Source organism: Gekko japonicus, unplaced genomic scaffold (genome assembly GCF_001447785.1).
Source record: "Gekko japonicus isolate JY-2015 unplaced genomic scaffold, Gekko_japonicus_V1.1 scaffold2538, whole genome shotgun sequence".
In the NCBI taxonomy this organism is placed as follows: Eukaryota; Metazoa; Chordata; class Lepidosauria; order Squamata; family Gekkonidae; genus Gekko; species Gekko japonicus.
In genome coordinates, this window is record NW_015170966.1 from 33,867 (window position 1) to 52,263 (window position 18,397).

An 18,397-nucleotide genomic window follows, 5' to 3' on the forward strand; every position below is an offset into this window, starting at 1 on the left:
TTAATTGCACATTTATTCAAAATTCAATTGAAACTTTTTAGTTTATGTTCTGAACTCAGGCTTTGGCTAGTCTGCTCAAGAGTCAGGATTTGCCCTGCAGGTAGTCACTGAGCAGGGTTTGGACTTCAGGAGTAGGGAAGGTTGGAGCCAGATCTAGCAGGCAAGGGATGTAGCCTTGCAAACTGGTTGATTTGGCAAGGCTGTTTTTCCAGGCCACAGCTTAAGTAGGCTGGGATAAAACTGAGCCCAGCTGTATTGCTGACAGGAGGGGGTCATGACAGTTTAATTCATTCAACAAAATTAATAAACTTGATACAATGATAGCAGCTTTTCAAAATCTGAACGTCATTTAGCAAGAATCTTCGATACCACAATTAGTTACTGCTTCATTGTTCAGTAAATTCTTAATGCAATGGATGAACTTGATGAAGTCATACCAGTTTCCAATATCTGGTAATAATGGCTTGAATGTAGAGGAATAAAGAAGATAATTTAAATGTATTGCCTCTTTTAATATTTTTATTTTAATTACTGCAATCCTGAAATTCAGCAGCTATCCGGCCCCATTATATCCTATGGGCCATTGAAGTCAATGCGAAAACATAGGGTATATTCTGGGGGCTGGAGGGGAGGGGGTTTGAGGGACAGGCTCCAAACTCACAGGGTAGCTGCTGGAGCCTCTCCCCAAGATACCCACCAAGTTTCAAGAACACTGGACCGGGGGGGTCCAATTCTACGGCCCCCCAAATAGGTTGCCCTCATCCCCTCCATTGGTTCTATGGTGGGGGGGAAAGTTACTTTTCCATCAATTTATACAGGGCAGGGACTGTATAAATGTTGTTCCTGTGGGTCTTTTGGGGTTTCTGTGTGGCACTGGCATGCTTGCAGTGCCACAGTGCCACTTGTTCTGGAGTGTGCCACTTGTTCTCATGGCAAACAAGCACCTCCCAAGACAGTTCACTTTCCCTGAGATTCTCTGGGAGAGTCTGACTGCTGGGTGCTGCCTGCTTGCCTGCCTTAATTGCTGCTGGCTGGGTTTCCCCATAGGAAACAATGGAGGTAATGGGGGTTACCTGTTTGGGTGCCCATAGAATTGGGCTCACTGGTCCAATTGCTTTGGGACATGGGGGTTTATGTGGGGAGAGGCTCCCGAAGCTACCCTGAAAATTTGGAGCTCCCTCCCAGAGCCAAACAATAAAAAAGTAACGTTTCCCCCCACCATAGAGGACAGTGGAGGGGATGAGGGCAACCTGTTTGGGGGCCCGTAGAATTGGACCCCCCCAGTCCAGTGTTCTTGAAACTTGGTGGGTATCTTGGGGAGAGGCTCCAGCAGCTACCCTGTGAGTTTGGAGCCTGTCCCTCAAACCCCCTCCCCTCCAGCCCCCAGAATATACCCTATGTTTTCGCCATTGACTTCAATGGCCCATAGGATATAATGGGGCCGGATTGCTGCTGAATTTCAGGATTGCAGTAATTAAAATAAAAATATTAAAAGAGGCGGCAATTCGGTGGCAAGCTGATTCAGATCAGTGAATCGGCCCACAGCAGCCCAACAGGGGCCCGAATGGGCCATTTTCAGGGGTGCATTTGGTTCAGACAAACCGAATGCACATCCCTAGTTGAGTATATAAAAGAAAAAGCCTTGTAAAGATTGGGAGTCTATTGCAAATTTCATTAATGGTGTTGATATCAGTGATATAACATTAAGAAATTGTGTATAGATTAATAGTGCAAATACTTTGTACGGGGATTCTAAAATAGTTAAATGCCCCAGGTTGCATCAGTAACAATATTTCTTTCTGAATATAACTAAACAAATACTTGAACACTTATTTGATTGAAAATGTGAAGCTCTTTTGGAGTAATATAGCAAAATATTTCTATTCTTAATTTATGAATAACTAATATTTTGTTTCCAGTTGCCCTCTAAGCATTTCAGTTGCATGACAAAGCGCCAGCATAGCTTTATTTTATTTGTTTGCTTTTAGCTTCTAACAAGTCATGTGCTGTGATGTCAACACATATTGTTGCCTGTTTGCTGCTCTACCGACACAGGCAGGTAAGGCTGCTGTGCTTCCGCATTCACCAGAAACTCTTTTTGATGTTGGCTCGCAAAATGCCAGCCATGCTGATAGTGTGTTTCTGTGCTCATGCAATCCATATTGTTTCATGGTTATTTCTTGGGCTATAGGAATGAAATGTACACCCCAGTCATGCCTGGTGGAAACTGATTGACCACTTAGGTTGTTAGGAATGGAGAAAGGGAGATGATAGGGTCAGATTGGATTTAACTTCCTTTTTATTAACATTTAAAAATAGATTTCATGTGGTACCTAAGATCCTTCTTTTGTTTGAGAACAAAAATATTTTAATTAGATGTGGGATTTTTTTAAAAAGTGGAAAAAACAAAAAACCCTGCATAATCATTGCAGTTGCTATGGAATTAATCAGATGTTCATCTAAGCTGCTTGTTCCACTTTGTTACATAGTACAGTATTCCTTGTAACTTGATCTCCCTACCTTTGCCCATAGAGAGACTGTGAGGAAGAATGAATTGAGGATAGGTAAAATAGTGTAATCGTTAGCAGAGTTATACCATTGAATTAATTGGCTTACAAGGGTGTAACTCTGAGTAGGATTGTACTGTGTTTAGACAAACAAGTTTTATAGTTGAGAAAATGTTATTTGTCTCTTAGTTACACAGAAGGTCTGTGTGCCAGATTTCTGAGCAGCAATTAACATTAAGGCTCAGATATATAGAGTACAACAAACAAACAAATTCTGCACCAGTGGATGCCCTACTGAAATAAATGGCTTGGTCATGGCCTTGTTTGGTAGAGCATGCTATATTGATTCAGGCATAGGTTTGTAAACAATTCAAAAAATGGGCTCACAAATGTAACTGGATGTGCTTGAGGCCTCCTTCGGCCCTTGTGTTGGTTATGTCTGGGAATTATACTTGGGTTTTTAAAAGAACAAAACTGTGGTAAATATTAGGATTTTAAGGTACAATTTCATGCAGTGAAAAACTTAGAAAAATCATAATTTATTAATATAAAATATGTACTGGGAAAGTGTGTGTAATGCATACGTAGGAGAAGGCTGCAGATGTAGTTAGCAGGATAGATCTTTTCCTGCCTTCCATAAGCGGTCTTCCACTTGTCCTGAAAACCCTCTCTGAGGTTTGGGAGAGCCTTGCAAGCAAATTGTGGCAGATAAGTTAGAAATTCTAGCTCTGATGGACAGCTGGGTAAAGTCTCTGCCTCCACTGTCTTCTGCAAAGTGAAATGAGATGATTTTACCCGATCCCCCCTTCCTTGCTTCAGTATCTTATCCTGTGGCAAACTTTGCTTGTGAGGGTCTCTCAATGGTAAGAGAGAAGCTTCTGGACAGCAAACTGCTTGAGAAAGGAAAAGACTCTAAAATCAGTTTGCCAATTCTTTCCTATGACATTTGTATTTAGGACTATGCCAGCTTTATACAGTTTGGGGATTGTCAGCATCAGAACTGAACAGTATGACCTAAATTATTTTGAATTATCTTGGGGATGTTCACAATATCAAAAAGTATATGTGGAACTGTGGTTTATATGAACTTATATTTGCTTGGGCTACAGTTAAAAATATTTCAGTTAGGATTTGGATAATGGAGTTTTCCATAGTTAACATGTTTTATATAAAATTTACTATCTTATATCTTACTGCTTTTCTTCAGGGAATTGATCTTTCCAAGTTGGTAGAAGATTTCTTCTCCATGAAGGAGGAAGTCTTGGCTCGGGACTATGATTTGGGATTTTCAGGGAATTCTGAAGATGTGGTCATGCATGCCATTCATCTGTTGGGGAATTGTATTACTATCACAAACACCAGCCGGAATAATGAGTTCTTCATCACTCCCAGCACATCTGTTCCTGCTGTCTTTGAACTAAGCTTCTACAGCAATGGGGTATTGCACGTCTTCTTCAAAGAGGCTATCATCGGTATGTTCTAAAAGCAAACGGAGAAATGGTTAGCAGTATGTTAGCTTTTGTGTGTGTGGGGATGATACCAACAGGTCATCTATTATATACTAGTTCCTGTGGCCACAAAAGTATACATTTAAACCTCATTTGAAAAGTTATTTTCAGGCTTCCCTCCGCGCATTTTCAATAGATGTATTTTCTTTTCAAATTTGTTTCTAACTGCTGAACAGTGTAAATTTTGCCTTTGTTGGTTCTTTGTTATTTTGCAGAAGTGGTATGACTTTTGATGTAATGTTATGTAGTAATTCTTTGCACTAAACTTTGGTAGAATGATTGTTTGAAGTAACCATTTTATGTTCTTTTTCCTTCAGCTTGCAGTCTGCATGCAATACAGAATAAAAGGCATAGAAATGGCATCAATGGAATTTCCCTTAATATGATTAGTCAGGAACACTTGGTCCGCAAAGCTGCAAGCTTATGTTATTTGCTTTCTTATGAAGGCACTGTTTCATTGGTAGGTTTTGGGAGGGGTCACATCATGTAAATGCTATACTGCTACTATTGTGTGCTGTTTATATTGAATTAAAGGATTGAAAAGCAAAATTAGATGTATTTAGATGTTCAAAAGTATTCTTAAGTATGCTAACAGTAGTGACTGTTGTGTCACTCAGAATGTTATTGTGATGATTTTCTTCCTCTTTATTGGTTAATCTGATCCCCTTATATAGCAAGTGAGGGACCCACAAGGACTTGTGGGGAGACATCACATTTCCCATCCTCCACTATTTCCTCTTTCTCTTCCCTGACCTTCTCTCCTTGACCCACCAACCAGTCTACCATTATCTGTCCCTAAGTCTTCCTTTGTCATTATCTGTCCCTATGCTTTCCCTTTTCCCCACCCTGGCATCCTCTCCCTGGGAAAATTCCGGCCAAGTTGCACAGTGGGGAACCTGCAAGGACTTGAGGAGGAAACCTTATTTTCCCTTGTTCTACTCTCTGCACTATTTCTTTTTTCTCTTCTCCTGCGAATTCTCGTATCTTCTCAACTTTCCCTCCTGCCTTCTCTCCTTCCCAGTCACCAGCCTTTTATCTGCCCCATTATCTTCAGCTATATTTATTATTTATTTACATATTTTATACCCTGTCATTATCCACAATAAAGACCCAAACAGCTTAGATCATTTTCCTCTCCATTTTATTCTCACAACAATCCTGTGGATTGTAACTTGAGGAAGTGAGCAGTGACTCATGAAAGCTCATACCCTTCCACAAATTTTGTAATTTTTAAGGTGCTATTGGACTCTTACAACAATCGTATGAGGCAGGTTAGGCTGAGAATGTATAACTTGTCCAAAGTTACCTAGAGAGTTTCCATAGCAGAGTGGGAATTTGAACCCACATCTCCCAGATCATATTATGGAACTCTGCCACTGTGCCACACTGGCTTTTGTGGGGTGGCTGCTGTTGAACAGTAGCTAGCAGTTGGGCCTGGGTGAGTCATGCAAGTCAAGTAGTAGCAAGTCATCCCATGATTGCTGCTGGTGTGGCCCTGATGAGTTCTCCCTCAAAGGCCAAAACAGCAGTAGAAAGGGCCTTCTCTTCCTCCCTGCTATTTATTTGACAGAACCCAAACCTTGAAGGCTGGCATTACTGTTGTAGTTGCTTAGCAAGTGCCACTGAGGATATTCATTTCTTAAAGCTACAGGTGGTGTTGCTTTGGGAGGATTTTAACTGCCCAGTGTATATATTTATTTGCTTTAAATATAGATTTTTCTGCAAACCTGGGGCTTTTTCAGGTTCATAGAAAGATCTTTCGTGGCTCTAGTTTCTGAATTTAAGTATCCACAGATTTGGCCATTTTGAGAACTGTATATATTGATGTATAGATGACTGCATATAATTTCAGCTGTGTATGACTGTATTGTTGGAAATTGTTTTAGGCACAATATGTTCAAGTGAGTTTACTGGGAACAGTATGTGTAGCTCTGATTGGCTGAAAGATTTACACATAAACCTTTAAATTTCATATTGCATACTTGAGTAACAGGTGTAAATTACGTAAACAGATTACAGAAACCTCTATCAGTGAGTCTGCAACCTCCTACTTCCAAGCATTAGTATTAGATGAGTGCTCAACATGTTTTTAAAGCATGAGAAGCAGATCTTGTCCTTTTGCTTGCGCTCTTTTTCTCAGGCTTTTGAAATTGTAGTGTTTGTGGTCATCTGATTGTATAATTGTTGAGTAGATGCCAGCAGCTAAAGATTCATCTCTAAAAGTTTGTTGCTGTTTTATTAACGTAATACTTTTTTATCCTGCCCTTTCTCCTAGTTCAGAGTGGGTATACAGTGGTACATTTAGATAATTTTTGACTTGGACCTTGATGGTCTAATGTGGGGGAGGGTGGCTTTAGACATTAATGTGTATTTAGATGCAGAATGCGTATTCAGCAAGCCTGTCATTTCATCCACTACTTCTACAGATAAACACATATTTCATTAGGGCTTATTTCAAAGTAAGTGTGTATGTGATTACAGATGACCAAGAAAGCTCATCCTTCACAAGCAAAAGTATATGATAGATGAACAAAGAAACAAGTTTGTGTTTCCACCCATCCACCTTCCTGGTCTGTAGCTACCTTGCCATGATGGCAGTAACATGTGTTTTCAAACACCCAACACACTTCACATGAAACGTCTGGTCCACCTTGTGTTGTAGAATCATAGGAAATTCACAAATACCTTGCCCCCACACCCTCAGTAACCCCTGTTCCATGCCCAGGAGATGACAAAAAACCTCCAGGATCCCCAGCCAAACTAGCCTAGAGAAAAATTGCTTCTGCACCCTAAAGTGGCAATCCACATTTCTCTGGGTGGGTAAGAAAGGACCATAAGAACTAAGCACCGACGTAACCCTTTCTCCCTCTCATGATCTGCCTAAGTTTATAGAATCAGCATTGCTGTCAGATGGTCATCTAGCCTCTGTTTGAAAACCTCCAAAGAAGGAGAGCCCACCACCTCTCAAGGAAGCCTGTTCCACTGAGAAACAGCTCTGTCAGGAAGTTCTTCCTAATGTTTAGCCGAAAACTCTTCTGATTTAATTTCAACCCATTGGTTCTGGTCCAACCTTCTGGGGTAACAGAAAACAACTCCGCAACATCCTCTATATGACAGCCCTTCAAGTACTTGAAGATGGTTATCATATCACCTCTGTTGTCTCCTCTGTTGATACAGCCCATAATCGCATTTGCCTTTTTAGCTACCCCATCACACTGCTGACTCATGTTCAGTGTATGGTCTACTAAGAACCCTAGACTCCTTGCCACTCCTACCAGAACCCACCCTATTCCTCCTTCTTTTTAATTCCAAGATGTACAGTTCACAAAGTTAAATTCAGATTACCCAGTTTGCTTCATGGCTGAACTGAGATTTTAATCTAGGCCTCCCTGGTCTCTCTAGCCATAGTGCTATGCTGGCTCTCATTTTTTTGGGTTTTTCCTGATATTTTCCAGTTCAGATTTTCACTTACCTTCTCATTCAGCTGATTTTTAAAGACCCCTTTTTCTGCTGTTTAGCTGTTTTTTTTAATGTGGCTGTATTAAAAAAACAACTATTATTTTATGAAATGTGAAAATACTAGAAAGGGTATAAAAAAAGACAAGCTGTTAAGCAGCTTTACAAATAAAATTAGGGGAGTTTACTCACAAAAAGAAGTAATTAGCTTTCTCACAGGTTGCTGTGTTCATAATTTGGGACACAAAGACAGGCTGAAGAAGGGCGTGAACTCTTCTAGTTCTCAAAGTCTTCTCTGTCTGGTCACTTGGGGGCAATTTTTACTCTTCATAGGCAACCAAACTGCAAGACTGCAATTATAAGTGGTGGGGATGTTTTTTTGGGGGGGAATTAGTTCCAGGGGATAGTCCGGAGAGGAGGAACTGCCGTACCTGATTAATCTGATTTGTTGTTCTGTTCAGCCCTGCCAGCTGCTATGTCAGGTGTGCCATGAAGCAATTGAGCGGTTAATACAGCATGGAATTCTTTTGGTGGCAAGGTAAGATGGTGATGGTGCATGTTTGAATGTTTGTTTTCATAATTTCTTGCCTTTTTATCTTTGATCTCTTACCTAATCACTAGTTAGGCAAGAGATCACATGCTTTCACCTAGCCTTTGTGCTGTAGCAAGCCCACAGTTAAAATGATGGTAATATTAATGTATACCATTCTCAGTCTTGGCCCATGTTCTGAGCAATGAATTCATTTGGAAAACTAGTACTGCGTGTTGCTTTGAAGAAACAAGTAGATAGTGCCGGTTGCACCCAGTATTTTCATTCTGCTGCAGTGGAATATGTCTTGGTAGTGCATAGTTCTTGCATCAGCAGAATGCTGTTTCTGTTGAAGCAAAGTTCCAGTGTTATTGGAGTGGAAATACTGGCTCCGACTCTGGGTAGTGTTGAATTTGAATTCTGCTCAAACCAAATGAAAGGATTTGTCTGGTAAGTTTTTTTAAGGTCAGATCTGGCATTAGATGTGTCTCAAACTGCTTGACTCTTTTCCGTTTAAGCTATAGCATGACCTTTATGTGCAACATTGTTATTCGTTGAAGTAGTCCTGTTAGTCTTCATTATGAGATATAGTAATGAAAACATGAACCGATCCTGTAGAAGGCACTGTTTACTTTAGTAATGGTTCAGAGGTTGGTTCCCCCCCCCCACTGTAATAGATTGCTCTATGGGTGTGCAAAAAAACAACACCACCACAACCTGGTATTTTTCGGGTTTGGGTATATCCTGGGCTGGCTCCTCTTTGCAGCTTAGCCGAGGCGTGGAGCTCTCAGTTCCTGCTTCCCCAGCTGATCCTCTTATTTTTTTTTCTTTTTGGTGCTACAAAGAGGAGCCAGCATCAGCCAAGGCGGTGTGGAGCTCTCAGCTCCTGCCACCTGTCCAGCCAAGCCTGCAGGGAGAACCCTCGACTGGGGCTGCAAAGAGGAGCCAGCCCCAGCTGAGGGTTCTCCCTGCAGGCTTGGATGGACAGCCCGGTTTAGACTGGACTACCCAACAGAACCCATCCAGGTGCCGATCTTGCAAGGAGAGTTCTCCCCGTAAGCTCTGCTGGGCAGCCTGGTTTAGACCAGACTGCCCAACAGAGCCCGTCCAGGAGCTGATTCTGCAGGGAGAGAACTCCCCACTGGAGTTCTGCTGGGCAGCCTGGTTTAAACCAGACTGCCCAACAGAGCTGCCCCCATCCTTCATTGTTTCCAATGGAGGGGGGAGGCATTTAAATGGATTGTGGTCCCTTTAAATGCCTTTTGCAAGCCACGCATGAACTCTGAAGGCGGAGGACATCTTTGGGCGCTTCCCAGCATCCAATCAGGGAGGCAGGAACTAGATTCTTCTCTTTCCTGTCTGGCGTGTGGGACACCCCTTACTTTCAGTTCTGTTCCTGCCTCGAGGGAGAACACTTCTATAGCAGGCTCTGCTTGCTATTTTCGTTTTTAAATCCTTTTACTCCTTTCCTTCCTGAATTCTTTGCTAAACGTTTCCTTCCTCTCACTTACTCCAACTTCTGAGTCTTAATCTTACTATTCTGCCTCTCGTCTGGACTCCTAAGACCCGCGGCGGTGGCTCCTTTGATCGCCCACGGAGTTCTTCAAACCAGCGAGCCCGATGGAAGCCAGGGAAACCGACAAATCCAATAAATAAGTAAATAAATAAATAAAATTACTGGGTCTCCTGGTGGCTAACACCAAGGCACTTTGCTGGGGTCATCTCCACCTCAGGCCTCTGCAGTCTTTCCTCAGACCCTATCAACAACAGATTATGGGAAAGAAGATTCTCGACCTCACACTGCCACTGATGGTCAAGAACAGCCTGAAGTGGTGGACCAGGGCCAATGTTCCCTCTAAGCTGTGGAGTCTAGTGAGCAAAAATACTACTTTGTGAGTTACTGCCATTAAAGTTGTGAGCAAGCGATTTGGCTGCTGCATAAATTAGTTTGCTCTGGAACCATCCTTCCTGAGCTAAGACAAAAATGTGTGAGCCAGAGGCTAAAAAACTGTGAGCCAGCTCACACTAACTCAGCTTAGAGGGAACACTGCCAGGGACACCAGTCTAGGTCAGGACAGGAAGTTCCTTGTAACACAGGAGATCCAGATATTCACGGATGCTAGCTTCATGGGTTGGGGAGCTACACTGAACAACGATCCAGTCCAGGGCCGCTGGACAGTACACGAAGCGACCCTACCCATCAATATACTGGAGCTGTGAGCCATCCACTTTGTCCTTCTATGCTTCAAGTCCAGATTTAGAATGGCCGTGTTCTGGTTCGGATGGACAATGTCTCAGCAAAGACATACATAAAGAAGCAAGAGGGATCGAAGTCATCGAGGCTTCACAGAGCAGCTGTTCAGTTACTCTCGTGGGTGGAGGACCACCACGCCTCAATCAGAGCTGAGCACATAAGGGTCATCGCCAATATCCAGGTGGACTGGTTGAGCAGGGAGACTATCCGACAGGGAGAATGGTCACTGAAAAAAGAGATCTTCCAGCTGATTGTAGTGAGGTTTGGAACTCCCCTCCTAGATCTCTTTGCATCTCAGAACAACCATCAGTTACCAAGATTCATGACCAGATTCTGTCACCCACCGGCAGAGGGGACAGACACGTTGATCCCGTGGTCGACAGCTCTTCTCTATGCCTTTCCTCCCATTCCAATCATCCCCAAGCTTTTGTGGAAGATCAAGGAACAGGGGGCAGAAATGTTAGTGATGGGCCCATGGTGGCCATGATGACTATGGCTCTCCACTCTTCAACAGATGGCGACGGGCTCTCTATTCACCTTACTGGCTCCTCCGGACATGCTTCATCAGATGCCAATCTGACACTCTCATCCAAATTGGCTCTGCTTAACCATGTGGAAATTGAATGGGATACCTTCCTAAAACAGGGCTATTCACTCAAGGTCACTGAAACCATTCTGGCCTCACGAAAGTGATCCACAGTTAGAATTTATAATGCTTCATGGAAGGCCTTCACATGTTGGAGCAGGAGGAAAGCAGTGGACGTGCTTAATCCTCCATTAGATGCAATACTGAGCTTCCTTCAAGATGGACTCCTATCCAGTCTCACGCCAGCCATGCTCAGGAAACAGGTGGTAGCTCTGGCCACAGTCCTGCCACCAATGGATGGTTTCTCTTTGTCCAGACATCCTCATGTCCAATGTTTTCTGTGTGGAGCTACACTCAAGAGTTCTCCTGCGATACATCGCTTTCCTATCTGGTGCCTTCACACAGTACTGTCGGCACTAACCAAACATTCCTTTGAACCAATCAAGGACGTACCACTCCAATGGTTACAGATGAAGACTATCCTCCTCGTGGCAATCACCTTTGCCAGGAGGATTTCAGAATTAGGTGCCTTGTTGATCAAATCTGAACTTTGCATCTTCCACAAAGACAAGGTGGTGCTCTGCACCGACCCAACATTTCTACCAAAAGTCTGTTCCATTTTTCATAGAGCTCAAGAAATATGCTTACCATCTTTCTGTCCAACTTCAACACACTCCAGGGAGAAGTTATAGCATACCCTGGATGTTCGGAGGGCACTGAAGACATACCTGATCCACATGGAAAACATTCAGCATTCTGATTCTCTGTTCATTAATATTTCAAACCCCAGCATAGGGAAGAAGATGTCGTCAGTGGCCAAGGGGTGGTCATTAAAACCTGCTCTTGGTCTTGAGGTTCCTCAGGGCATGATGGCACACTCAGCCAGGAGCGCCGTCACCAATGTGGCCTTTCTCAAGAATGCTTCCATGGAAGAGGTCTGCAAAGCAGCAGCCTGGTCATCCCTATTGACCTTCGTGCGACCTTACAAGCTAAACCTGTACGCCACCTTTGGGAGAAGAGTGTTGCATCGTGTGATTTTGGATGAAGACGACATCCCACTCGGATCTTAAGCACTGCTTTGGGAGTGCCCAAATATGCCCTCTGCCTCAGAGGGAGAATGGATCTTTGGACACTTACTGTGAGGAAAGGAGGAAATCTTGCCCTCCCTGATTCTTTGTTCTTCTTTCTGCTGCTACACCTCTTCTGGCTTTCTCTCTGATGTTCCTGTTTAAGGCCTGTTGCTGGTTAAAGTTTGTTTTTCATGTTGGAGACTGTTAAAGTTAGAAAGTTTACACTCCACTGCTGTGTGGAGACACCCAAACTGAAAGTAAGGGGTATCCCACACGCCAGACAGGAAGAAGAAGAATCTAGTTCCTGCCTCTCTGATTGGATGGTGGGAAGCATCCAAAGATGTCCTCCTTTCCTCAGAGGATAAGGACCCCTCATGGTAAGTATCCAAAGGTCCATTCTCAAAAGTGCGAGTTCACCTGGAAGGTAAAGAGTGTTTAAAGGGACTGAAATCCCTTTAAACACCCTTTACCTTCAGCTATCCAGGGGTCCCAAAAAATCCCAAGTATAAATACTGGGCTGTATATGTGGCTGAAGAAATACCTGGAAAATACTGATTAGGTATTTTTTGGATATTTTTTCAGCTCAGTATAGGCTGAATGCGCACCCCTAGTTTGTTCCCATTCAACAGAATATATTTCCTAGGGGGAGTGGGATAAAATATTTTGAGATGAGAACACTGTATTCTCATTTGATCACCAATACCCAATTTTATTTACTTTATAGACTGTAATTATAGACCACTTTTCACTATAACTGTTCCCCAAGCTTCTGGCTAATCTGAAAATAGTCCAAAACTAGTAGCATAGGAAAATAGCAGTAATATTAGGACAGTCAAAACACTGCATCAAAATGAGTAAAGCAGCAATAACAAACACTCTTAATTACTGAAGACATTGTGAGAAAGGTAAGTTTTCATTCCCCTCTTAAAATAGAGGGTAGAATCTGTTCTTACTGAACCTCCAACAGAATAGCACTGGACCACCACTGAAAAATTTATGCAAGGGTTGCCTAGCATCCATTATATGATAGCACCTAATTGTGTCTGATGTGAATGTAGTGGATATTTGGGGTGGGGGGGATATTTGGGGGGGGGAACTATTAGGAAATGCTGGGAAAAGTGCATGGTAAATTAGATGTGACAAAGTCCCATTGATGAAAGCAATGTAATAATTCAGTCTCAAGCCCCATTATTTTAGTTGAATTTAATCACAACAAAGTAGTTATATTTGGGCCCATATGCTCTCACATTCCTGGGATCCCAGATCACCGCAGACTGTGACAGCAGCCATGAAATTAAAAGACGCCTGCTCCTTGGGAGGAAAGCGATGGCGAATCTAAACAGCATGGTAAAAAGTAGAGACATCTCCCTGCCAACAAAAGTCCGCATGGTCCAAGCAATGGTATTCCCAGTAGTCATGTATGGTTGCGAGAGTTGGACTATAAGGAAGGCCGAGCGCCGAAGAATAGATTCTTTTGAACTATAGTGCTGGAGAAGACTCTTGAGAGTCCCTTGGACTGCAAGAAGATCAAATCAGTCAATCCTAAAAGAAATCAACCCTGACTGTTCCCTGGAAGGCCAGATAATGAAACTGAAGCTCAAATACTATGGCCACCAAATGAGAAGGGAGCACTCACTGGAGAAGACCCTGATGCTGGGAAAGATTGAAGGTCAAAGAAGACGGGGATGGCAAAGGATGAGATGGTTGGACAGTGTCAGCGATGCAACGAACATGAAATTGAGCCAACTTCAGAGGACAGCGGAAGACAAGAGGGCCTGGCGGGAGCTGGTCCATGGGGTCGCGAAGAGTCGGACTCAACTGTGCGACTGAACAACAACAACAACAAATACACATACAGAAGAAGAGGTCTAAAATTTCTGGAAATTTTGAATCTGGGGTGACAGAGGGGCAATATGGAAATTCTGGGGAAAACTGAAATATATGTAACATTTTATTTTTATCTTGCTTTACATGCCTTGGTTTGATCCAGAAATCTGTTTATGTGAGGATTGCAGATCTTCCACACTTTCCCCTCCCCCCAGAAGTATCTTCCAACCATGGGAAAGTTGATTTTTGGTCAAACTACTGGGAACCACTTAGAGTTATAGCCACATGGGTTAATGGGATGCTATGAGGAGGGAGAAGGAAACAAAATCACTCTCTCCTTCCATCAGCTCAGCTCCACTGATACTGATTATAGAGGCAGGGAGGGCTGTGCAATTTGTAAAAATGTGGGTGGGAGATAAAATAGAAACTATTAATGCTATAATATAGGAATTTTGTATTATCTAAACATTTAAAAAAGCCTCTGTATATAGCCAGCAGTACCTAGAAACGTTACAAAATCCTGTATATCTGTTTATTACAAATGGGATAGTGTACACACTGTTAGCGGTACCATGTTAAACATTTTTGCTTTCAGAGTGTTTAAAGCTTTCTGATAAGTAGTATATTCCTCCATGCTAACACAGTGTTAGAGTATTAGGGGCTATCAGCAAAACTGGATATCAAGTTAAACTTTAGAATAGCATTGATCTGTTCAGTAATGTATCATTATCATACAAAGGTAGTCTCATAGTAACTGGATAAAACTAGTTTCATGAAACCTGTGTCATTTTTAAGAGCAATAAATGGTACATCCTTTAGTTTCTTTGTATAAGCAGAATCAGTTTCTGAACTTTTATTTTTTATCTTTGTAGACTTCAGAGGACTGAAATTTGCATGAATTGAAAAGTTGATCTTTCACTTTTTAGCTTGTTTCTTGATTTGGCGTATGTAGTTCACATATAGACCATACAGTAATAACCTACTACTGTAAGTTTTTATATTTGTTATTAGAAAGCATTTGGAAGGAGTAAATAGCAGATAAAATAATATTTTAAAACACTGCCTTAAAGTATTTCACCCGTCAGTCCAAAGGAGAAATTTCTCCCAACTCCCCCCCCCCTTTCAGATTTCTACCTCTAGGATAGCATGCCCATTGATGTTTTGCTTCAGAATCCAAAGCACTGCTATAGCCCCTAGTTTTTTGGCTCCCTCTCAAACAAGATATGTAGTCTCTCCAGCTCCATATCTGACAAATTTGGTAATTCCATCTCATTGAAGGGCCTTCTCTATGGCTCGTTGTAATATTTTCTCTTCTGAGGTCATAATAGGTCACTACAAGAAGATACCTCTGGCTGAGCGTATTTGTTCTTGTGGTATTGGAGAGGCTGACACTATCAATCATATTGTGTTTGCGTGTGGATTCTATCAAAATATATGAGCTACATTTATTCAAACCATACGGGAAAGGCTTTTAGGCCTTTCGGACTCTGATATTAGTATTATGCTTATGATAGACGTCAATCCACAGGTGACATTAGCATACACCAATTTTTTGTCAGCGGCTTATAGAATTAGGAAAGATTTCTTAAATGTGTAACTTAAAGACTCCTAGGCTAATGCAGTGTATTATTTCAAAAATAGTTTAGAATTATTTGAGCTGGATATATGTATGCTTGGAATATGCTATGGTTGGACTGTTTGTGCTAGTTACGAACTGTAATAAAGATTTCTGTTCTGTTCACTGCTGTAATGGCTGCCTTGGGGTCCAACATATGCTCAGTATTCTGTTACACCAAAAGTAAAGGAAACTTGGGTTCAGAGGTGATGCAGCAAAAAGCACATAGCACTTAGCTTAATTGTTTTGGTTGAACACAGTTAAGTCATCACAACTTAAACCCCCTTCATTTCCCTGTCTGGTTTTCTATTCCAGCACTTTAACGCTAGATCAGACTTGCTCTGTCATCAGGGTATAAGCAGAAGTACATTACATATATTAATCTTGCAATCTGTTCTCCAAATGTTCCTCAGCATCCTTATCAAGCTATCAGAAATGAAAGCTCCATTTGCATGCTGGTACATGTTCAGATTTTGTCTCAACCTGGGCATAGGAGTGGCTTGATCACGCAGCTTTGCTTGTGTGTATTGTGTGTACTGATTATGGTACAAAATTAGAAAAATGTAGAGTGCAGTAGTCTTGGTGGTTGTCCAGTTCTTACTGCTTTGTATTTTGTTTTTAAGCAGGATGAGCAAGAGGAAATTAATTCTAGCCTTGCAGAGCAGCACTGGGAGAAGAAACTCCCAGAACCATTATCTTGGAGGAGTGATGAGGAAGATGAGGACAGTGACTTCGGTGAAGAGCAGCGGGATTGTTACTTGAAGGTATTGCATATATGGTTGGAATAACTGTGTTTCATATTCATAGGTATACTCAAGAGAATGGCTGGAAGATACAGTGAAATTCAAACTTAAACATATATGATCCTTAGAGAGTATTTTTGAGGTTGCCTGTTGTATTGAAGTATTTGAGTCCACCATGAGCACTTGGGCCCATCTAGACATCTCAGATTTGTGCAAACATTCAATTTATTTTAATTTATCCTATTTAAGTTGATACTTCTCTTGTTAAAGCCTGTGGTTGGTTGCTGGAATATTTTTTAAAAATTCTGCTCACATGCATACACATCTGCATTGACTAATGTGAACCTTTCTATCGAAATGAGGACTCTCTTATATGTACTGAGTAGAACCTGTATGTGAAATAACTGAAATGTGTATCCCTGCAGCTGCTCTCTTGTTGGTACCTGAGGGCGCTGGTGTCTAGACAGGAGCTGCAAGGGAGCTGGGGTGGTAGTGGTATTGCAGCAATGTGAGTGAGGAGTGTGGAATACCTGCTTCTTGTGTCTTCCTAAGCTATGTCTTCCTAAGCTATTTTAGCTGAGCTTAGCCAGGGCCTTTTCTGTGGCGCCCCCTTACTGGTGGAATAAGTTCCCGGATGACCTCAGGGCCCTGTGGGGCCTTTTGCAGTTCCGCAGGGCCTGTAAAATGGAGCTCTTCCACCAGGCTTTCAGTTAGGGTGCCACCTTTAACATCAGGGCCCTGGCCCTAACACCAACATCACCACCAACTTGATGACCAACAGCCTGGCAGGAGCCTGGACTAGGGGGTAGGTGACCATTCAAATGCAGAGAGAACACCGCCATCTGTCAATACATCTATGTTTTGAGTAGTTATGGTTTTATATACTGTGATGATTTTAACTTAATTCTGTTCATAGCATATGTATACATCTATATGTATATTCTATAAGCCGCCCTGAGCCTGCTACGGTGGGGAGGACGGGATAAAAATTTAATAAATAAATATCTGTGCTGTGCATAATTTTTGGTTCCTGCCAGCTCTGTTCCATGTTTAGGGAATTCAGGCTGTGTATGAGAATCTATTCCAGAAACTTATTTGGCTGGCCTGTTTCTCTCTCAGACATATAGTGCCTGAGATCAGGGCCGGATTTGGATGAAGAGAGGCCCTAGGCTACTCCACTTGTGAGGCCCCTCCCAATCCCCCACCCTCACGACTAGAAGAAAATGGAAGAGTGTTATAAACAAAACTGAGTGAAGCCAAGGATGATGATGGGTATTTAAAATCCTGCAATTCATCATTTCTTCTCTAAAGGACATGTTTTTGTTAAATACCATAGTGATTGAAAAAATGCATAAATGTTAAGATTAACACTGAAAAACTTTTGCAATAACTGAACTTTGTAAACCTTTTGTGGAATAAGCATTAATTTTTAGGAAAATGAAGTTAATGTTATTCTTAAAAAAAACAACCTTGAGTTTACAAATTATATTGCCTGGGAAGTGTAAATAATATGATCATGATTACCTGACAGTGTGGCACTTTTAGAATCTACTTTATGTTGTCATTAAACAGTCAATTTTAAAATACATATTAAGAAGTAAACTACAACCATAAACAACCTTGAGTTTACAAATTATATTGCCTGGGAAGTGTAAATAATATGATCATGATTACCTGACAGTGTGGCACTTTTAGAATCTACTTTATGTTGTCATTAAACAGTCAATTTTAAAATACATATTAAGAAGTAAACTACAACCATGAAATACAGTAAGACTAAAAATCCTCATAGCAAAATCATCCAAAACTTCATCAAAATTTGTTTGTCTAAGTTTGTCACTTTCAATGTACAGAATGCTCAGTGCGGACAACCTTTCTTGAGACGTCGTGGCCCTTAATTCATTTTTAATTCTTTTGAGTCTTGAAAAACTATTCTCTCCCGAGCAGTTAGTGATCATAAAGCTAAGAAAAAGCTGCCTGCAAGATTGCTTCCACGTTAGGAAAGGCCATCTGAATTTTTTCCTTGTATATAATTTGATAAATGTCTGTATGAGACAGAGAGTGCTCTTCTGTAAGCCTATGGCTTTGTCTCATGTACAGGTGAAAGTACAAAAGTTCATCAATAAGTTTCAGGTATTCTTGTTTAGATGCTGTCAGATTAGCAAGAATGAAAAACAATTGTGCAACATCACTGTACACAGTACTTCTTCTTTTTAAATTGGCTTCAAGTGCATCTAATATAGGAATAAAGGATTTTATCCTAAACTTATCTCTTGAAGAAAGGGCATCTAAGGCATCAGGT

The 18,397-nt window shown here is 41.6% G+C and overlaps 1 protein-coding gene across 1 annotated transcript in view; it reads left to right on the forward strand.

Annotated features, from left to right (window-relative positions):
• Positions 1-18,397, forward strand: part of GPAM (glycerol-3-phosphate acyltransferase, mitochondrial) — a 50,916-nt gene that overhangs the window by 25,492 nt on the left and 7,027 nt on the right. The window contains exons 14-19 of the mRNA XM_015418934.1: positions 1,989-2,059; positions 3,715-3,979; positions 4,333-4,475; positions 7,933-8,009; positions 10,614-10,617; positions 15,979-16,116. Coding sequence (XP_015274420.1) covers positions 1,989-2,059; positions 3,715-3,979; positions 4,333-4,475; positions 7,933-8,009; positions 10,614-10,617; positions 15,979-16,116 — 698 coding nt within the window. The remainder of the gene's footprint in view (positions 1-1,988; positions 2,060-3,714; positions 3,980-4,332; positions 4,476-7,932; positions 8,010-10,613; positions 10,618-15,978; positions 16,117-18,397) is intronic.